The following is a 22,808-nucleotide window of genomic DNA, read 5'->3' on the forward strand; positions in this document are numbered from 1 at the left end:
TTCTTGATTTCTTCATGTTTTCCATTGGCTCTCTGTGTGTATGACTTCATTGCTTGGACTTGGTGAATGAGTGAAGGTTCTTGTTTGTGCTCGACCGGGAATGATGGATTATGAATGGTGAATTGAGCTTTCCTTCCTTTCTCTTAATCATCCTTTTTCCTGCAAACCTCCTACATCAGTGTCTGTGACATATTTTGTGCTGTATGTAGGTGATGAACTTCTCGGGATGGATGGGGCTCGCTATTTGAAGCTGGATGACCTAAAAGACCAGGATGATGATTTTCTGTCCCCCAAGAAAACCCTGAGAGATTTTGAGAGCGGGATGGGCACGACGTAGGTCACAAGAGCACAATGCAACGATTTTGTCCTTTGGCTAAGATGCTAGAACTGAATACATTTTTTTTACTTTAAAATAAAGTAGTCAGATTACAACTATTTCCTTCATTCTCTCCAGACCTTACTCACCCGCAATTCCCAGAATTCCATGTGTGTCACCTGAAACTGTCATGTTGGACCAGGTATTGTACTTTTCTGCTTCATGTGCTGAAATAAGAAATGTTCCTTGCTGAAAAATCCAGGTCTGGTGTTATCTAAATGGTCAAAGATTTTCATTTGATAGTCTAAGCCAGCAGTTCTCAACCTTTTTGACTCCAAGGCCCCCTATAGTCCACAACAATATTTGAAGGCCCCCTTTGCCCTCAATGTGTTTTTCAAAACTTATTTTAATCTATTGGCACTTCTTGTTTCTGTAAATTAAAATTCAGTTTTAAGTACTGAATGTTATGCAGGGTTCCTAGTCTTTTAACCAATGAATTTACATGACTTTTTTATTCATTGATTCAGGGTTTACTGGATAAAAATTAAGGATAAGGATTTTTTTTTTTTTTAAAGACCCAATACAATATTTTAGAGCTTTGCATAACTAGAAACATTTATATATATATATATATATATATATATATATATATATTTTTTTTTTAACCTTTATTCTTACCCTGTCTGAAACTATCTGTTTTTAAGGGCGGCTCCTTTAAGGCTTGTTAGTAAATGATCACTGTTATGATTGGCTAACGTCATTGCATAGGAAATTGCACGCGTGTAAGTGCTTTGAAACCATTATCCGTATAAAAGCGCAATTTACAGACAAAGCTTCATGAAATCATTTACTTATGGTTTGTGATGCAGCTGCTGTCAGATCCGATACAGTTGGCTGCTTCAGTTATAGATATATACAGTTCACTTTTTTTAAGCTGGTTAGAACTGGTAAACCAGCTTGGCTAAGCTGGAAGAAGCTAGAGTTAATTAACCCTATTTCTAAACAGCTTGACCAGCTGCTATGACCTGGTTATCCGAGCAGAGATGACCTTTTCTCTCTTTTACGCTCATAAAGCTGTCATTGTACCTCTGTTTGTGTGTGTCTTTGTGTCTGTGTGGTCTGTGCTACTCCTGTGTGTCTGCAGCACACACCTGTCCCATTGCCAAAGGAGTATGACGAGGACTCTCTAATCCCCAGTAGTCCAGCCACAGAGACCTCAGACAACGTTAGCCCAGTGGCCAGCCCCATCCACACTGGGTCAGTGCACATAATTCACATTCAGCCTAAACAAATCCAGTAAACGGACGTTACGGACACTTCTCACCGCTTTTATCTCCGTATTTATCTGTTGGTCATAAATGCTTATTTTTATACCTGTCTTCACTGTCATCTTGTGTCTAGGAGTAGGCTCTTTTGAAGAGGTTTTAGATTTATACTGGGCTTCCGGCTAAATTCAGTGTGCCTGATTTGCTCACCGGCTGGTTGTTTGACAGGTTTCTGGTCAGCTTCATGGTGGATGCGAGAGGCGGGTCCATGCGGGGCAGCAGGCATAATGGTCTGCGTGTGATCATCCCGCCACGCACCTGCGCTGCCCCCACACGCATCACCTGCCGTCTGGTCAAACCGCAGAAACTCACCACCCCACCTCCTCTAGTGGAGGGAGAGGGACTGGCATCTCGTATTATCTCTCTAGGGCCTTCCAGTATGCAGTTTCTAGGGTAAGTGTGTGTGCTTGTGCAATAAGGATGGCAATTGCTTGCGATTCTAGTTGTGATATCATGAATGAGTCTTTGAGTAGGACTGAGGCTACGCTTACATTAATCCGGATACATTTGAAAATACATCTTTTTCTCTACGTTTTGGGTGTTTTTGTCCACAAAAACAGCTTTTTGGAGATGCTCTCACAAGTGGATTCATTTGAAAACTCGTTTTAGCATTGTAGTGTGGACTGTGAACACGGAGGTATTCAAAAACGATGATGCATGTTTAGTCATGTGACATATTTTACCAATAGATATCTACCGTTATAGCGGCATGTGCTGTGTGTCTTCATATTACATTACAATCTTCATATTACATTCCAAAAACAAAATGACAAAAAAATGTACTTGCAATTGCTGTACTGTGGCAAAACTTGAGGGCAATTGCAATTTAGACCATACATGGAATAGAGATTTTGAGTGTGACCTGGATGCACCAGTAAGTGGTGGGATATTTTGCTAATAAAACAATCATGCTAGTAGAATAACGCAAGAACTTTATTATGACTGGTGTCATCTCAATAAGCTTTTATCACATTTAACACGTGCATTAAGATGATTTAAGTAGTTCCTGATGTTTCAGTGTGGACGAACAACTTTTGTGTGCAGAGAGCGTTTTAAAACTAAAACCCCATTTTCAAATGTATCTGGATTCATGTAGATGTAGCCTGAGAAAGACAGAATGGAGAAAGTCCATTCTTCATTCTGAATTAATCATTCTTATTTTATTCACTCAGAGTCTTGTTGTCAAATAAAGATATTTTCTAATGCCTTTGCACTTTCCCATCATTCCCTTCAGGCCAGTGATAGTGGAGATCCCTCATTTTGCTTCCTTGAGCCGAGGTGATCGGGAACTAGTAGTTCTGCGAAGTGAGAATGGCTCCGTATGGAAAGAGCACCGGAATCGCTATGGCGATGAAGTTCTGGAGACCATCCTCAATGGAATGGATGAAGGTAGGTCTTATGTTTCACTAAGAGGAATTTCCATAAACCCAAAGAGAAAAGAGTTTTATTTTCTCTTTCAGTTATGTAGCAGGAGAAATTACATATCACTTTACATTTCCCCCACAATTATTTCTGTAAGACTGACCTTATGACCTTTTCTCTGGATGCCTTCATCAGATCTGGAAAGTCAGGAGGAGCTGGAGAAGAAAAGAATCCGGCGCATAATCTCCACAGACTTCCCTCTTTACTTTGCTGTGGTGTCACGTGTCCAACAGGAGAGCGATCTTATTGGCCCAGAGGGAGGTCAGCTGATGAGTAAGCTGGTGCCCCAGGTCCAGGCCATTTTCCCCGACACGGCGGTCACTAAGAGGGTCCGACTTGGCTTACAGGTGAGTTTTCAGAATGTAGAGAGAATGACAGTGAAGCAATATAATCACACATTTTATACAAAATATATGATTAGATTCAGAAGTGGCATGACCATTCAAACTGGACTTGATTATGAGTGCAACTTAATTTTTTTTAACCTTTGATAATGAAGTTGACAATTATGTATTGTAGGGGAAAACTTTTATCTAAAATGCTGTACACATTGTTAAAAAAATAAGCATAATAATAATGCATAAATTCAGAGGAGAATGACTGAAAATGAACTAAGGAATAACTGATTTATGAATCTTTGTCTTTTTCTTCTTCTCTTGTCTCTACCCAGGCCCAGCCAATCCCTGATGAGCTGCTGACTCGGCAATTGGGAAATCAGGCCACATTCAGTCCCGTTGTGACAGTAGAGCCTCGTCGGCGCAAATTCCATCGACCAATTGGGCTGCGTATCCCTTTACCTCCATCTTGGAGGGAGAGTGCACGTGATGCCGGCGAAGGAGACACTACTAGCCTCCGCCTCCTCTGCAGTGTTATTGGTACAGTCCGGTTCTGATCTATTTCAAAGAAAACATTGTCTGAAATTGATATTTGTGTTTTGGAGAAAGGAAGATTGTCTTGAACGCCAGTCTTTTCCAGCCTCGGCCAGATTTGATGTAGCTGTCCTGCCAGGCTGCTTGGAAAAGGCTGAAACAGACTGGTGTCCTGCCTGGAGAGGGACACTGGGATAAAGATAGACTCAGCAAGTTCATTCCAGATGGTGTTGGTTAAAAAAAAAAAAGGATTTTATAAAAAAAATGTAAACCTTCTGCAGGTGGCACCGCTCCCGCTCAGTGGGAAGACATCACTGGCACTACCAAGCTCATGTATTCCCACAACTGTGCCAACTTCACTACCAATGTGTCTGCAAGGTGAGACACAAAAGCATTCAAGGATAAAGCATCTAGGAGCGAATTTACTGAACGGTTGCACTACATTGTGCGTTGTATTTCAGCACAAAAAGATGCATCTTATTTATTTAACACCTATAATCTGTTTTAAGCAGTCACTAAATGTGTTAAAATAGCCCTGTACCATAAATAATACAAAGTCATTGCCATTCTTTTCATTGCTAACATACCTCATTTTACTGTAAATTAGGCTCATTATAAATTGTGCTTTATTCAAAAACCTCAGCACTATTTTCCTTGCACAATTAACATTGTGCTTTTACCATCTCTGAAAACAATTCATTCTTGGTGAATTCCAGCCGCCATTACATTTATATTTATTACATACCACCATTTATATTTATACACATTTACAAGTAAACATTGTCTCTTGTGACCCTATTTTTTCCCCCTCTATTGTACGTGTCTGTCCTCTGTTTCACTGCAGGTTCTGGCTGGCGGACTGTCCACGAACGGCAGAGGCCGTGACCTTCGCCAACCTGCTGTACCGTGAGCTGATGTCAGTTCCATACATGGCCAAATTTGTTGTATTTGCTAAGATGAACGATGCCAGAGAGGGCCGCCTGCGCTGTTACTGCATGACTGATGACAAAATAGACAAAACCCTTGAGTTGCACGAGAACTTCTCCGAGGTGGCCCGCAGCAGGGACATTGAGGTTAGCTGACATAAAAGCATATGTATATGTCATATATATTTTTCTGATGTACACTAAAAAAAAAATCAGAAAAATAGGATCCATTTTCTTTTAGCATTGTTTTTAACACCAGTGTCTTTTCTGAATGTGCATTTTGCAATGCATGATGTGTCTTGCCTCATTTGAATTGTTCTTAAAGTTTTAATTTCTAGGATTCTGTTTTTACAATGCAGTTTAGATCTCATTTTTAACTCATTTTTCAGCATTTTCAAAGGGAATAAGTAATAAAATGCAAGTTTATGATGCAGCTGTCTACTGTACACAACGACGTCGACTCGCTACATTAGCGCTAAGTCTCTGACTCATTCTGAATCACTGCTCTCCTTGTGTTTCTCCTTCCTTTTCCTCCCACAGGTGATGGAGGGGATGCCTCTGCACTTAGAATGTTCTGGAAACCTGGTGCCCGTGAGGAAAGCAACCCAGCAGCCTCGTAGCTTCAGTTTCCAGGCCTTCAGAGACAATCGGCTACCTGTCTCTGTAAAGGTCTGTACATCTGTCTTTCCCTATCTATTTCTGTCTATCCGTGAGAGTGTCTTAGGAAATAGGCTGATAAGTTCATGTCGACTTCCCTTGTTTTAAAAATATTATTTTTTCAATCAACCTACACATATTTGAGTGTCATTGAGTGTCATCTTGTGTGTGTGTGTTAGCATTGTCTGATCATCTTGTCAATTTTATGTACTCCCTAATGTCTTCAGTAGGGCTGCACATGTATTCAAAATAAAATGGCCTAGTGTGACCCCAGAGCGTTCAATTAAAGCTTGCACTGCACTTTCTTTATAGTGTCCATTGTGAGTGTAAAGTGCTTCTTGTTAACTATATTTTTACAAGAATGCGATTTCAAACATTTTGTCACTATAGAAGTTCTAATTTAATCTAAGTTCTAAAATCTAATAATGTGACACTGGGTCAAGGCTAGAAATTATAACAGGAATATTACAGATGCTTATTATGGCTATTTTATAATATATTATTATTTTAATTGTTGCAAACTGCTCCGAGACTAGGGTTGGAGATCCAAATGCAGTGTTATTGGGACAATCCATAATCGTAATCCATATAACAGGCCAGGGTCAAACAATTCAAACATAAAACAAGAAACCACAGGCAAACAGGCAAACAGGGTAATCCAGAACAACAGGCAGAGAATCAAAAACCAAGACACAGAAAACCAGTATATCGCTCAGAATGGCAGTGTAACACAAATACAAGACTTCGCAACGAATGACTGAAAACACTGGGCTTTTACTGTATAGGCAAAGCTAACCAGATAATGACACACAGCTGAATGTAATCACACATAATTCAACACCAATTCACATAATGAGAACAGGCAATGGATACTGGGAAATGGAGTTCATGATGAGATTGCACAAGAGACTGAAGGAGTGCCCTCTGGTGGCGATCATGGGCACTCCAGCCGGCGGATGTGACATTAGTATTCTAGATAATATTAGTAAACGATATTCTAATATCAAATTATTATTATTTATAATTTATTATGTCAAGTTATTATACTATTTTATAAAAATGTGTTATTCTAATATTCTAGATAATATTAATAAATAACATTCTAATATTAAATTATTATTATTTATTTTATCCAATTGTACTATTTTATAATAAATTCTGTTATATTAATATTCTATGTAATGTTAATAACTAGTATTATAATATTAAATTATTAGTAATAGTATTTTTATTATTACTAATGTTGAATTGGTGTTTTTTTGTTTTGTTTTTTAAATGTGTGAGTGGAAAGTTGACAAAAGAGATAAAGTGGTCAAAAGACTGGACAAAAGATATAAAGATATGTGTGTTCTCTTTCAAGTCCACTTCCAGTGTGAATACAAACAGAACTGGGTACTTTTTTTTAACTCACTTTCTTTTTAAGAGGACTCAAGAGTGAACACCCTTAAATAGTAACACTTTTTTTTTTTTCACTAGCAATAGAGCGTGGATAAAACGACTGGATTTTGAACCAAAAGGCATTGTTTGCCCAGTTTTTGAGAGCTGCTGTTTCCATGTAATGTTATGCTATTTGGTTCTTTAAGTAAGCAATATGAGATGTTACATCTTTATCATATCGCAGCTGGAATCACAGTCGCTATATTTGTCAATATTTTGGTCTAAATCGTGCAGCCCTTGTCTTCAGTGTCTCTGTTTTTTCCAAGTGCTGTCTTTCTCTCTTCATTGTTTCCCTCCCTTCATTTTGGTGTCTGTCATTGTGGCTTACACTCTGCACCTCTTTCTGTGATTGGTCAGCCACAGACGAGCTGCTCTGTGTTGTATTTTGTGGCGTAGTGGTTCACCTCGTAACTGTTGTATTAGTCACGTGAGCATGCCCTTAACTCTTTCACCTTCTAGCCTGCCTGCCTGCCTGTCTGTATGTCTGTCTCACTGTCTCTCTCTCTCTCTCTCACGGTCACTCACTTACTGTCTGATCTCACAGACGGCCAGGTAAAAGTAAAGGTAAATCTCTCTCTGTCTCTCGCCTGCCTATGGACTGCCTCCATCCCCTTCCCCACCTCCCGTCAACCTGTATGAGTCACAGCCGGGCAGCTGCTCTGTCTAACACCCTTTAATCTCTCTCTTTCTCTATCTCTCTCTCCTCTTTCTCCCTCTCTTTTGTTCTTATTTGACCCTCGCCTCATTCCCCCCCTCTCTTTCATCCTGTTCTCCTCTCTCCCATCTGTTTCTCCCTCCCTCTCCATTTCCCCTGGCTCATCAGGTGAGAGACGGCAATAAGGAAGCCACCGGGTTCCTGTCCTTCCTGCGCAAGTCCACCAAGTACGAGGACACGCAACACGTGCTGTGCAACCTCAACATCACCATGCCTCCCTGTGTCAAGGTGCTGTCGCTGTTCATTTCCTCTCTGATCACTTACACCTTAACATCTCATGAACTCTATTCTAACGAGACGGTTTTGTGTTTCACAGAAACAAATTGATCACAGCTGTGTTTTGTCACTCAACCTCAAGTAAAAAAAAAAGAAAGAAAAAAAGCAAATTACCTACTGATTTTTGGACTAACTTGGGTGGCCTCTGAGAAATCGAATTCCATGTGCATACGAATGTCTGTGATTGCTGATCTTGAGCTATTCAGTGTGAATTTAAAATCTACTTTCTTGGTAAATAGCAGTTGATGGTTCATAGACTACCTGCTGGAATCACATCCAACATTAAAACAAGATTAAAATAAAATATTGTTATTCAGAAATAAAAAAATATATATATATATGTAAAACATATAAATAAATACATATATTATTTTAAATATATATGTTATTTATAAATACATTTTATTTAAGAATCTGTCAATTTTGTTTAAAATAAAAGCATTTTTGTAATTAAAAAATTAATGAACTAATCCTGTCTAAAAAATATTTTTTTTGACCTTCCAAACTCAAATGACATTCAAATGTATTTGTTATAAGTAACTAATCACCAGCTCATAATGGAGTTACTCTAGTCCATTGTTGTGTAGACCATTTAACTCTAAGGTTCAATTAAACTACATGATTAAAGAAATTGTCGTTCTTTTTTTGGGAACATGGCATTTACGATATATCTAGAGATATCTCAAGATATTTCTTAAACGTACGTATATTGTTCAGGCTACATAAATAGTTGTCATTCCAGTTAAACTGATACAAATCTACTTAAATTGATTAAAATTGCATGAGAAGTTGGGGCCGTGCCACAGCAGTCAGCGCATTGCTCCTAATACTTTGATGGGTGATGAAGGTTTGAGCTTGGCTTATTCTCATTCCCACTGTCCTCAATGTGTTTCTGTGACCACACTATATTTCAGAAAAAAATCAGGAAAAAAACTGAGACCAAAGATAAGATGGAAAAAAATAGACATTAAAAGAGTATATAGTGTATTGCACAATTCAAATGTGAATATAAAAAGTTTGAAAAATGAAAAAAGGGAAATAAAAGGAGTTGGTGTTTCAGATGTAATATTGTCTTCAGATTCTCTTCCTGTGTATTACAACACCTTCAAGCTATTTTTAGACATGAGTACTTTGCCTTGATGTGTATAGGGATACATGCTCCAAAAAACACTGTATGAAAGACAAAGCACTGTACATAATACATTTATTTCTCTTAGGTGGTGGGTAGCGATGAGCGGCGGAGAACGTTGACCCCTCTCGCCCTGAGGGAGAGGTACAGCGCCCTGAACGAGTCCGGCCTGGGTAAGACATAACGTCCCCTTAGCTGTGGAGGAGGGGGGCTTCTGAATGCTGTACCCATATCCTTGCTTCTATACCTGCCCAATCTCTCATGCATGGCTGTGACTGGGCATTGGATGCTGAGCACTGCCCTCTTTTATGAGGGTGATGCTGGGATTGCACTCACTGGGGCCACATCTAACACAAACAGATCAGAGAAACGGGTGGCCCTTACATTTACTGAGCGAATGAGCAGTAATGAAACGCATGGTGCTGGTTTGATTCCAGAGTAAATACTCATAGCATGGCAAACTTTAGCTTTGAGAATGAGCTTTAAAGTGAAAGGACTTGGTAAAAGCTGCCTGTTTAGACATGTAGAAGGTGGAGGAGTGATTATTGAGGGAGGTTCAAGGCGGCTTTGCCGTCCGAAACGCATCACATCTTCATTGTTCTTGAAGCAGATGAAGCCAACTAATGTATGTAGTATGTACCAGTTCTTGGTAAGTATCGATCAACGTTATAGTTTCAGTCATCAGTTATAACTAATCTTAGTCATTTCACTGGATCTGGTCATTTTTACAGGATGTTTTACCATACAGTATAGTGGCTTTAATGTCATTACATTGATTTCATATATAGTTCTCAATAAAATCTATCAAGAAGAGGCCGTTTTCATTACATTCCTGTTTTTCATGTCTTAATTGACAAGATCTTTACTGAACATGTTCATTATTCATATATATATATATATATATATATATATATAAATATATAGATGTATATATTTATATATGACAGATAAGACCATATATCAACTAACCCAAGGATATGGTTATATTGTTAATGTGATCTATAGTGTTTATTATATTAAGTCTCCTGGGTTTTTCAGGATCAGCCACAGTGAAATATATATTATCCACTAGCGTAAAGTTGTAAGCTGGGTATGTTTTTAAAGTGTTTCATCATTGGACTGTCTGTGAAAACTCTGGTATATTTTGTCTTTGATTCAGCCACTGTAAATGTCATGGAGAGAACCGAGCTAAAGATCACAGTAATAGCAGAACAGCTGGGACTGAGCTGGACCGGTAAGAGCTCTGCCTCTCGTATCTCTTTTCATTACCTCTCTGTCTTTTTTTCCCCCTCAACTCACATTCTATAATTGCTTCCGTCTGTTTTCGTTGTAGAACTTGGGAGGGAACTACAGTTCAGTGTGGATGACATTAACCGGATGAGAGTGGAGAATCCCAACTCTCTCCTGGACCAGAGTTTGGCTCTGCTCAACCTGTGGGTTAGCCGAGAGGGCAAGAAAGCCAAGAGTGAGGATCCGTAACAAAACACTCTACCACTTTGTGGCTTTATCCACCTTCCCTAGTGAAAAATTAATATACTAAAATGTAATTGAAATACATTTATTTTATGCTACAAATACATATTTATGTACTTATGTAACATAAATGTAACATAAATATCCTGCAATTGTGCTTTTAGTACACTAAATTGGCATTCTTAAAGTCTGCTAAATTGGAACAAATAATTTTGTACTTAATGCACTTTAGATATCAAGAAATAGTGGTCCATACTTAAGTATATTTGATTGTGCTAAAATTTAACTATTGCAAATATACTTTAGGTACAATTTAAATATCTTGCATTTAAAGAATGATATTATACAGAGATCATACTATCCTTACTAATAGTGATATTAAAACACATTTTAGGCTTAATATTAAGAAATGTGCATTAAAGAAGTACTCCAAATAAAGTTTAATTATAATATATACTCTCAAGCGATATGTCAGTAAATATGTTAATGGATTTGTAGTATACTTAGTATGAAATAAATGTATTTTAAATACATTTTGGTATAGGTTTTTTTCACTAGGGTTATTTTGCAACAAAGTAATAAGCTACTTTGTGTGAACGTGCGAGACTTCCGATTCATTAGCCGCTATAGGGAAGTAACCAGATGAATAACAAAGTGCAGTAAATGGTAAAACTATTTGCGCTACTTACAGCGTGTCATAATGGATGGTTTTTGTTCAGTTAAAATTACAAAGCGGATGAGACCGGAAGCCTCGGACATTTAAGTTACATATGCCCACACCCGTGCTTACGTTAAAAATAAGGTGGATACATCAGTATTATTATTATAAACTAAGCAAACACTATTGCCATAAAAAACATTTTCATAGCCAGAAACCAGAAAATTGAACTGCAAGTACTGCTGAAATTAACTAAAAATTTGAAAATGAAATTAAAAGCACAAAACTATAACGCGCACAGAATTATTTCATTTACAGAAAACTAATTTTACTCTTTATGACAGTTTCCTTGTCTCTGCATGCTACTATAACACTTCCTCCATCATCATATGTTCAGTGGAGAACCTTTATGGAGCGTTGAAGAACATTGACCGGGCAGATATTGTGAAGTGTCTGGAGGCTCAGGCTCCACAGGGTCTTCCCGAGGCGGTGGAGGAAGGAGCCTGCAGGCTGGCTGATCGGGACTCCACTCTTCTTTCCCCTAGTGTCATCAATGGTAAGAACAGACTGCAGCTTGCACTGATCTTCTAATCCTCTGTGCGTTCATCAATGAACTGACATTAGACTCCATGTAAACCAAGGCAAGATGTTTGAAGCTGCATGGGTTGGCCACTAATTGCATACTAGCTCTAGTCTCCCAAAATCTAGAGCATGAAATTTGGGTATGAGACAGGATTTAATGAGAATTTTTTCTATTTAGCTTTTTTTTTTCCACTGATTAATCAGGCATGCCATGGCAATGCCTCCATTTTCAGCCTTTTCCATTCATTATTACAAAACAAACCTCTCAGTAGCGAAAAACTGTTGTCACGTGATGGCATTACTGACAAATATGAGATTTGCTTCAGTGCAACAGGTTATATATAACAAATGCAAATACAAATTTGTATAGCAATATAAATAATTCAAAGAAATTATGATAATGGGAACATTGGAGAGAGTGTGTGTGTGTGTGTGTGTGTGTGTGTGTGTGTGTGTGTGTGTGTGTGTGTGTGTGTGTGTGTGTGTGTGTGTGTGTGTGTGTGTGTGTGTGTGTGTGTGTGTGTGTGTGTGTGTGTGTGTGTGTTCCTTGAGTTCCTTTGTTCCTTGAGTTATGTTTTATCTGTTTATGGGTTACTTTATTAAAAATCCGGCATTTAGATCCTCGCCTTCGCCTGCTTTCCTCAGTATGTTACAGTTTATATCCTTTATTAAAAATGTTCCCATTACCATAATATTTATATACTGTATATATTTCTTTCTCATATTTTCTCATCCAAACTTACAAAAAGGTCCTATGCAATTGTAATGCGCACAGTATAATAATGGTGAAATTCAGTTGGAAACTACTGTGTAAATTCCAATAAAATTGTATTTTATATAGAAAATTACATTGGGCAAAATTATATTGGGAAAACAAATCATTCCCTGGTTTCACAGACAAGACTCAAGCCTAGTCCCAGACTAAAATGTATATTTGAGCTGTTTTAACTTAACTAATCTAAAACATGTCAGTGTCAATGTCTCAAGATGCACACCAGAAATGTTTTTTCTAAGGCATGTTTGTAAAAAGCAACCGAAATGTCCTAATTAAATTAAGGCCTAATCTAAACCCTGTCTGTGAAACCAGGCCCAAATATTTATATTTAAAAGCATGCAAATATGACATAGGATGGAGCAGTAGTGCAAGTAAATAGCGAGAGTGATATTGTAGCAGTTATGCTCCAGAAAACAAATCGAATGTGTTTTGGGGTGTGTTTTTTAAATATACCAGTGAGGCACAGATAGGAGTATGTAGGCTCGTATGATGATTACTTAAAGAGAAGACAACAGGCCTCCATACTTGTGTCTGCACCTCTCCTTCTCTCTTTTCTCCTCCTCTCTTTCTCCAAACATGTCATCTGCAGCCCAGCCGCCCTACTCTTCCTCCTCACAGCTCTCCTCTTCGACCTCCGACCTCATAATGACCTCCTCTGGGCCTCCTCTTTTCCTGTCATTCTAGTTTTTGTTTTGTTTCGTTTTCTAATTCCTATTTTGTGTGGGACCTGTGATGTGTCTGTATGCATGCGCATGCTGCTTGACGTGCTCTCTTTTGTCTTTTCTGGGGAAAAAGGTATTTGTGGGGCCTTCAAGTAAAACGAGGCCTTTGTTTATGTTGCTCTATAACCAGACTTGTGTATGCATGGCATGCTTTCAACGTGTGGGTTTCTTCCTGTGTATATTTTCACTGAGTTGCGCTTGAACTCCTGAATTTCAGTAACTCTTCTTCTCATCTTTGGTGAATATATTGATGTTGTTGTTTTAGGCCCTGCAGTTCTGTTCTCAACAGTTTACATAATGCTCTGGAAAATGGATCTGTGACCATATCATGTTGCAGAAGCATTTTTGGAATGTTATGTGTTAACTGATATATTGCTGTTGTTGGTGTTTTTCCAGCGTATGTGTGTGTGTCACGCAATGATTGTGTGACACCATTTTCAACTGCAGGGGCTCTGTGATGTTGCTGATGTCATGGACTGTATTCACAAAAAAAGGAAATTGTGTAGCCATTAGGGCCTCCTAGTGGCTAAAAACTGAATTGATCACGTATAACATTTCTACTTGTATAATCTTTATTTTACCTGGTTAATCGCTTAAGATTAGAATCTCTTTTCCAAGAGAGATCTGGCTAAAATGGTTGCATAGAACAATCAAACAATAGAAACAACATTTGCAAAATATGCAAAATATTATTAAAATATAAAGATGTGAATGCAGTCCTAAGCGTGCGTGTGTGTGTGTGTGTGTTTAGGAAATATCTAACCTGGCCTGTCAGGCCATATAAGATAATCAGATCACTCAGAATGATGTTGTGTTTGAAATCAAGATGTTTCAGAACCATAATTTTGTGTTGTGCTGTAATGTGATGTGTGTTTGAGTGTGTTTACATTTATTTGCACGTGTACCTGTGTGTGTGTGTGTGTGTGTGTGTGTGTGTGTGTTTAGGTGTATGTCTTCAAATGTTGCTTTTGTACATAACAATCAAGCTTTTACACATTTGCCACATGTTGTGTTGCTTTTTTGTATTTGAGTGACAGTAGATTAATTGTGTCTCACGGTGTGCACTGTGTGTGTCTGACTCACGTGTGTGTTTTCTCATTACTGGGGGCACAGTGAAGGTCTCCACTAAGTCATCACTATAAATCATCCTCATTCTCTTCTTCAATATTTCTTCATTTCTTCTTTTCATTATCATTTCCAGTGAAACATCATCCATCCAATAATGAAACCATCCATGCATCCATTTACCTACATATACAGCTACAACATTTGTTCATATGATCCCAGTTCTTTGATAAATTAATAAAATTAATAATAGCTTAATGCTACAAGAAAACACTTGACGAGGAATCAGTTATCTATCACGTCATATCATCATATATTTTTTTTACGTATCTGCATACTTTGTTTATATGCTTACATTGTGAAGCTAAAAAAAATATTGAAGTACGAAGTCATGTAATTTTTCGATTTAGTTTAAACCAGAGACATTAAACAAGAACAAGTATCTGTCAATGGGTATGAAATCTGTTGGAAATTGTATTTTCAAACTTTGAAGTGTTGCTAATACAACTCATTGTGTGCTTCCTAGACATTTACATTTAGAGAACATATTGATTTTCCTTAATTGGTCTTAAAAGGTCTTAAATTTACCTTCATAAAACCTGCATAAACCCTGAAGATGCAGAATGCCTCTTTAATACTCTTGTGTGTTCTTATTAATCATGCATACTATTGCACACATCATGCAAATGCAAATCATATATATATATATATATATATATATATATATATATATATATGTATTGCAATTCCATGTTCATTTGAACACTACCAGGAATGTATATCCTACATTACATGACCATACATAAAAGAGAAAAGCCATTGTTGCATACTCATTAAGCTGGTCATGTACACAACTTTCATATTTGAAAAAGATCTGACATGAGTCAATCCCGAATCCGAGCGTATTAGTGTGTATGTGGGAGGGGAAGGTATATTAAAGGAATATTCTGGGTTTTCAACAAATTGATATATTTTAAATGTCCCTCATTGTTTGCAAATATTTTGGGAACATTTCAGTTTACTTTAAATGAACATTTTTTAAATGTTTGATTGCTGTAGCGTATGAATAAAACATTAAAGTTGGCATTAAAAAAAAATTAACCCTATATGTTTTGTAAATTCATGTTATTATCTTATCTGTCTTATCCATGCAATTTTTTTTTTTTTAAGTTATATTTTGTGGGGGCTTTTAACCTTTATTTAGATAGGACATTAGGAGGAGAGACAGGAAATCATGGGAGAGGAGAGAGAGGAATTGGACCAGGAAAGAACCTTGAGTCTGGAATCAAACTCGGGTCGCCGAAGTGCAACCGCGCCATATGTCAGAGCACTTGCCCACACGGCTTTGGCTTTGACTATTAATTTTAATTTATTTTGACCATGTAATGTTTAATTAACATGTCATAACCTAATCTTCTCCAATCATTTCATCAGCATAAGCCCCACCCCTTTCTTACAATCGACCGAAAGCTCTATCCAGTCAACAACTGATGGCTTGAACCAAGACCCAGAGACCCTGGCTTTCTAGCGTTCTGAACCCTGCTTTTAACCCTGGGGGTTAGCCCCGCTTTTTAACTGTGGTTATTAAACCCTGCTCTGGAGTAGTATGAAACAATGTGAAGTTAGAATGTTACGGCAACATACACCCAATTGTGTGTGTCATATTCACCTGCGTTGGTCAATCACGGAAACAGCGCATTGTTTCAGCGTTTGAGGGGAACAATGTCAAATGGTGATGGTAAACAGGTGAATTGAAGTGAAGAAACGACTAATAATACTGAATAAGTTTTATTCTTACCTTTATAGTCCGAAAAGTCTACTTAGGAAAAACAGGGCAGTATATAATACGAGGATGCACCATGCTAACGCCTTCATTTAAAGTGTCATTTTTCAAATGCCCCCAGGTTGAAAACCCCAGAATATTCTTTTAAAGGTTACTTTGAAAGTGGATTGCTTGTTGTGAATGAACAAGAATGCCCTGCAGGATGACCTTTCTGTGGCCTGGTTATAATGCTAATGCTAAAATCACAACTCCTTGCATTTAAGCACATCTGTTCACGTATATTTACAGACTTTGAGTGCACTCCGAGCACTGTGTTCTGCATGACCTTTCTGAGAGGGTCAGGACTCCCCACGTTACCCCCACTGTGTCTGTGTGGTGTTAGCGTTGCCTTTCTTGTCTGGCCATCCCTCAGGTTACGGGCTGGTGCAGGAGGAGCTGCTCTCCCCCGCTTCTATGCAGTACAGCCTTCCCTCCCCGCTCGGCACGGAGCCCTACTGGCAGGAGGTGTCGAGCCTGGAGTGCGCGCCCATCGCCACCACTGAGGAGGACACCATGATGGAGATGTCGGATGTACAGGTGTGGCCGGCGGGGGTCAGTCCGTCCCTGGTGACCGTGGAGGACTCGTCCCTGGACGGCAGCAGCCGCGCAGACGACTCCGAGGCCAACACGTTGAGCCTGCCCTGCAGTAGTTTGGGGAGGCCCAGCAGCGGAGCCAGCGGGGCCAGCGGCTCCATCATGGAGCTGGAAGAGGAGGAGGAGGAAGAGGAGCTTGAGGAAGACAACATACAGCACGAGGCAGTGTCCGCAAGTGCGGAAAAGGCATGGGCTAGCGGCGCCGTCCCAAAGGCAAACTACAACGGGCAGGCTGGAGGTCAGAGGTCGGAGGGCAAGAGGACAGAGTTGGCGGCGGCGGCGGCGGGCGGCAGTGTGATGGGTGTAACTAGAGGAGGAGGAAAGGGTGGAAAAGGGGCAAGTTCAGAGGAAAAGTTTTCTGTTCTTACAGGGCAACAGCTCTACGCTCAGTTATGTGAGAGAACTGGACTGACCCGAGCGCTAGAACACAACGGGGACAGGTATGGATTACTTTAGTATCCCATGTTACTCCACAAGCATTAAGGTCTGTTCACACCAAGAACGCTAACTGTGTTGGCATCCACAAAAACACACAACAACGCTTTAAATGCTCAAGCTCTTTATACTCAGGTGGATTTTGATTGGCTGTCAATGTTTTTATCTTTGATCAGCAGGATCCATCCAAAAAAATCGTTCTGAAAGTGATTCCAACAATATCGTTCCTCTGTGTCATTATCGTTATAGTTGTGATGTGGACTTCCTTATTCTCATAGAATTACACGATATCAGCCATGTGTTACAATGTATGATCTGTGTTTCCCCCCGTCATTGTGTTTTTGGTTCAGTCCTGTGACCTAGTGTTCCATGATTGTTCTAATTAGTCATGTCTATCACCTGTGCATTGTCAATCACCTCATTAGTTATCTTGTTAGTCCCTGTGTATTTATACCTTGTGTTCTCCTTCAGTCTTTGTCCGTTATCGTCAATGTAAGCGTGAGTGTTTGCTGTTTCCCATGAGAGTTTGGTTATTAAATGTTATTTCTAGGTATTCTTCGTCTCTATGAGCTTTGTCCTACACGTAACGTGACACCATGGACCATGGAAATCGGATGATTTGTAAAGGCCTAATAGTACCTAATTCAATGATGCTGAGTTAGAAATTATAAATAATAACTTTCAGTCACTTACAATTTTTCAAAAGCCATCAAATGTCAAAAGTTTCTTTGGACAAACATGTTAGTAAATACTCCAGTTAATGTCAAGGAACTTTCTTTCACAAAATCTGTATTTTTTTCCACAAAAACAAAGGTTTTTTTGCAAAAAAATTCTGTCGCTGTTTGGTTGTGGTGAAACACCCACAGATGTAGCAGAAAACCTCAGGGTCATGTTTGCATTTTCTTCTATCACTGGCTATAATTTGAACCTTGAACAAATAGTTCTTACTTGCCTCAGAGAAAGATAGAGAACCATGTCTTTCTGGCAGTTTTTCTGGTGATTAAGGAACAATACAAGTCTTCTTGACCTTACAAAATGATTGTTGAAAGCAAACATGCCACGAAATGCACTTTATATTTTTTGAGAAGGTGTGAGGTGCTAGAGCAAAGCAGGCACTAATTTTGGGATCAGCAACCCAAAATTAGTTAGAAACAAGTATTGGATTTCATTCAGCTATTCCGTTATAGATATCATTATAGTTCTTGGTGTGAATGGCCCTTTAGACAGATAGCATTTACTCCATCTTTATCCATCCCTCCTCCGCAGGCTCGGGGGCAGCGCCTTCCAGCCTTTCTCGCAGGAGAAAGACCCCCTCCAAAGCTGGTCTCAACCCAAAGCCAGGCCGACCATGGAGGCCATGATGTCATCGTCCCAGGACCACAATCAGTCCCGTGTAGCACAGGAGGCCCTGCTTACACCGGTATGTGATACAGGCCATTCGGAGGTCCTGCGGGGGCGTCTGCTGGGCACTCAGCCCTTTGATAAAGGGCTGGGCTTCTCCCGTCAGGAGGGGGATTTACGGGCATGGGACCAGGACAGGCGGAAGGCACAGGTGTGTCCCCTGGGCCTGTCCAGTCTGAGCAAAGAGCATGTTGTTGGACACAGTCTTGACTTCAATTAGTCAATAATTATATTTGAACTATTATTCCCTCCTTACAGAAGGATGATCCGATAGATCTCACCAGTGATCATCGGCATGAAGAGCAGTTCACTGATGAGCATGGGAATGTCGTGACCAAGGTGGGTCCTCAGTTTTCTTTCATGTTTATAATAGTATTGTAAAATGTCTCTATTAAAAGTTACAAGTCACCAATTCCAATACGACTCGAGTAAAATTCTTAGAGAGTATCTGATTTTAACAGAACATAAGTATTTTACTTGTACTGAATGTAGGCTCAAAGATGCACTAGTCCTCAAAACAATGAGACATGCCAGGGAAAATAAGAAACAGTTTATTTGTGAGGATATCTCAGGTCATGAAATTTGTTCAGATTCGATTTGGTCATCTTTTTTCTCTCTTTTCTCCAGTTGGGTGTGGATGTGAAGAGGGATGTCCAGACTGTGAAGCGCTCCAGTCTGCGGAGATTAAAGCACTGAAATAAACACAAACTGTCCTGAAGGTACGGGACAGGAAAAATGATTGGTGCATTACATAAGGAACAACTTAAAACCCATGGGGCGAGCTAGCTTTTCTAAACTTGAGCGATACAGCCATCAGTTTTATGTTTTAGCTAGAGTGACTTTGCTTCAGACAATGTCTCTTTGAAGGAGCTATTTGTTCATGAAGGATTGCTCTTCCAGGGTCGAACATCCACTGCCAAACCATCCTTCACCTACGCACGACTGGGAGACAGAACGATACATGGAGCGATGAAAAAAAAACAAATAAAAAACACGCAGTGAAAGAACAACACATCGCACCCAAGTCCTACAGCCAAGCAACCACGGAGTGTCGCTGGAAAACAAGGACGAGGCGTTCTCTACCTGTAGTTTTGTAACATTTTTAACAGAAGAAGATAAAAACACAACTAGCATAGGGCATGAACTTTTTATACAAAAACGTGAAGAAAACCACCAAAAAAAGCAACAAAAAGTGCTTCCTGTCAACTGTAAACGCATGACTGACTGCTGGTGCATGACCTATGAGCTGTCATTATCTAAAAAACTGAAGGGGTACAAGGTAAAGGGCCGTTCCAGGACTGGCAGTGGGAAGGGGGAAACCTTTGGACCTTCTTGAAAATGAGAGACTCTTGAAACAAGGGGTCTTGGGAACACAACAGCCCAAAAAAAAAAAAAAAAAAAAGCAACAGGTCTTTATTTTGTCAAACAGATTGTCATTACACAGCAGCATAGTGGATGCTAAGCCCGTCACGTCATTTCCCACAGGCCCTTTATCCTGTTCTTCAATGTGATATATGCACTCTAATGCTATGTGAATGTGCGTCGGTGTGTGTGCGTGTGTCGGTATCTAACGCATGTGTACTCGCTTCTGGCTTGGTACTGAGCTTTTATTTCCGGATCGGTCAGAACTCATTTGGTGTTTGCCATGGGAATGACAACAAGCCACTGTGCTCTCCTGCTCGTGAGCGTCCGCGTGCGTTTTTTCCCACTTTGTTAAACGTATCCGTGTTCCTTTGAACTGTCAGCCACCTTTTACTTTCATATCTCTTGTTTTGAATTCATAGGCCCCCTCCTTTCAAATCCGAACCGATTCGTTTGTTGGAGGTTGCGTAGCTTTGTACGTTCAACACCCAAATGGCAACCTATGGAGGGCACGTGCTTTCTCTGTCTGACAGTTCACAACCTTAACCTCCGACCTACCGACCATCCATTCACCCTCATATGTAGCGCAGCTGCTCAACTAAAACCGTCATGTCAGACCATTTCCAGAGACTAATGTAGCATTGCATGCAGGCTAACACCGCTTTTCATGCTGTTCTCTTGGGCCTGCACTCGGCCCGGACATTTTTATTGATTTTATATTATTAATCAAGCTGTGCTGGTGAAGAAAAAATAAAATAAACGATTGTAGCTGTGACGTGTGGGGCTTGGGGACTATCTCTGAGTAACTGCCTTTGTAATGTTTGGGATTTCAGATTGAGTTATGTGACAAGGAAGCGTTTTAAACTTTTATGATGCTCTTGGATTTATTCTTTTTGTTTGTTTGTTTTTTTTTCTTTCTTTTTTTTCATTTAGATGTACAGTTAAAAATAGACCGATAAATATACAGACAGCACTGTGAAAGTCCACCTTAAAATTGACCCCTGAACTGTGAACTCACAACTGTCTGTCTCACTTTTTTGGCTTCTGATGTCTCACAACACATACCAACAAGGTTTTATGGTAACAATGGGAAGCTTAAACTGCAACTTCATGTTACCGGTTCCCTATTAACGTCATTCGCATGTGCATTTTCACCGTTATTCTTTTTTATTTTACTATGAAAGAGCCCAAACATACACAAAAACTCTTGAAGTATAGTCTACCAAAGCAATAATATCAAACGTGCTGCAACAGTTGGAATACTGCGTTGTTGTCGGTGTGCGTGCGTGTGTTTTTCGGTCTACGAGCGCCTGTGTGTTCAGTGTATACTCTATTAACCCGACATTTTAGTAGCATTTGTAAGACGTATACGATTCAAGAGATATAACAGCATGCATGAGTATCTCACACCGTATGCAATTACGTGATCTACATGCCAACTCGAGTTCACTGAACGGTAGCTGTTTCACTTTAATGGACAAGGTTTTTTTGAACGGCTGGCAAGCATAATGAAATCAGGTATGGTGCTCAGCATTTAATCACAGCACAGTAGCTTACATAGTCACGAGCACACCGTGATATACTGACTCATGTAGTTTAATTCGATGGATGTCAATGAGCGAGTGAGTGAGTGAATGAATGAATGAACTTATCCTCCAAACTACAAACAAATATTTATGGAATGCATGGACAATTGGACGAATGACAATGATTGTACTTTCATATTTAAGAAAAGTGTTTAATCAGATCCTAGTGTTTTTGTTTAGTCAATGAAATGAGTGTGCTTTGTGAGACTGCACACTTCCCTTCTCACCAACGCATTAAAACACGTATGAGTTCTGCCTCACTGTATATTGTTTTCTACAGTTCACTCAGGTTTGTGTTGACGGATGATTTCTCTTCCATGATTCTAGTTAATACATACTTAACAGTAAATCCTTTGTCCACTCAAAGGAGTATAAGGATTATCATGGGTGTTGGAAAGTGATGAAGGACATAGATGGCCTACATGTTCAATATCTTGTCGCTGCTGTAATTGTTGATCGAGACAAAATTCCTGAAAACAAAGGGGGTAAAGGAAGAGAATGTTTCATTCATTTATTTTTGGTTTAAGGAACAAAACGATTTGACATTGCAATCATATGTATTAAAAAAAAAGAAGAGTTTATGTACAATGTTTAACTGTTGCAAAAATCTAGACTTCACCTATACTCCTTTAGAATGGATTAATGACATTATAAACGCAATATCATATTACTCTGTACTAAGGAATGCAACTGCGCACATGCACAGAAAAAGATGTTTTTAATAAAGAATATATGTATAAATATATGACAAACTATATTTAATTAGAATGCTATGCACCCTTATTAGAGTTGTTATGGCTGTACTTTAAGTAAATTAGTTAGAATCCAGTAATACGAACATGCCCATGTCATGGGGAATGTAGAGGCTTTGTTGCTATTTATGTTTTCATTTCCCTTTTTTTATTTTTTATTATTATTATTGTAACGGAGAGAGGAAATACGAACATTGAATATGTACACAAGCCTTTTATTCAGAATCATTCTAATATGAAGAAATGTATAGACCATTTATCCTGCACACCAGCTCAGATCATTTACAAAAGTTAATAAAGAAAGATGTGACATATTGTGACACTGTGTGCGTGTGTAAGAGAATTTGCCAAATATTATTGTTATGTATTCATAAATGTAGTTTTAACTTCAAAGGATGAATGAATAGAATATGTAAAGGATGGGTTTAAACTTATTTTCAGCTCCATCTATTGAATTGTTACCACAGTCACACAGAAAATCTTACTGTTGACAAAATAGTCATATTTTG

General features: G+C 39.0%; 1 protein-coding gene across 4 annotated transcripts in view; it reads left to right on the forward strand.

Annotated features, from left to right (window-relative positions):
* Positions 1-22,616, forward strand: part of ank1b (ankyrin 1, erythrocytic b) — a 69,966-nt gene extending 47,350 nt beyond the window's left edge. For 2 of the 4 annotated variants that reach the window (XM_084136389.1, XM_084136390.1), the window contains 20 exons: positions 210-333; positions 455-518; positions 1,461-1,573; positions 1,810-2,034; positions 2,876-3,030; positions 3,199-3,410; positions 3,734-3,938; positions 4,214-4,310; positions 4,777-5,005; positions 5,399-5,527; positions 7,776-7,895; positions 9,161-9,245; positions 10,232-10,306; positions 10,406-10,537; positions 11,601-11,759; positions 16,543-17,203; positions 18,465-18,750; positions 18,858-18,938; positions 19,227-19,318; positions 19,500-22,616. In XM_084136389.1, the coding sequence (XP_083992515.1) occupies positions 210-333; positions 455-518; positions 1,461-1,573; positions 1,810-2,034; positions 2,876-3,030; positions 3,199-3,410; positions 3,734-3,938; positions 4,214-4,310; positions 4,777-5,005; positions 5,399-5,527; positions 7,776-7,895; positions 9,161-9,245; positions 10,232-10,306; positions 10,406-10,537; positions 11,601-11,759; positions 16,543-17,203; positions 18,465-18,750; positions 18,858-18,938; positions 19,227-19,295 (3,221 nt within the window). In that variant the 3' untranslated portion in view covers positions 19,296-19,318; positions 19,500-22,616. The remainder of the gene's footprint in view (positions 1-209; positions 334-454; positions 519-1,460; positions 1,574-1,809; positions 2,035-2,875; positions 3,031-3,198; positions 3,411-3,733; positions 3,939-4,213; positions 4,311-4,776; positions 5,006-5,398; positions 5,528-7,775; positions 7,896-9,160; positions 9,246-10,231; positions 10,307-10,405; positions 10,538-11,600; positions 11,760-16,542; positions 17,204-18,464; positions 18,751-18,857; positions 18,939-19,226; positions 19,319-19,499) is intronic. The other 2 variants (XM_084136391.1, XM_084136392.1) reach the window with 2 other exon arrangements.
* The last annotated feature ends 192 nt before the right edge of the window (positions 22,617-22,808 follow it).

The sequence above is a fragment of the Abramis brama genome, assembly GCF_963993115.1.
Source record: "Abramis brama genome assembly, chromosome: 15".
In the NCBI taxonomy this organism is placed as follows: domain Eukaryota; kingdom Metazoa; phylum Chordata; class Actinopteri; order Cypriniformes; family Leuciscidae; genus Abramis; species Abramis brama.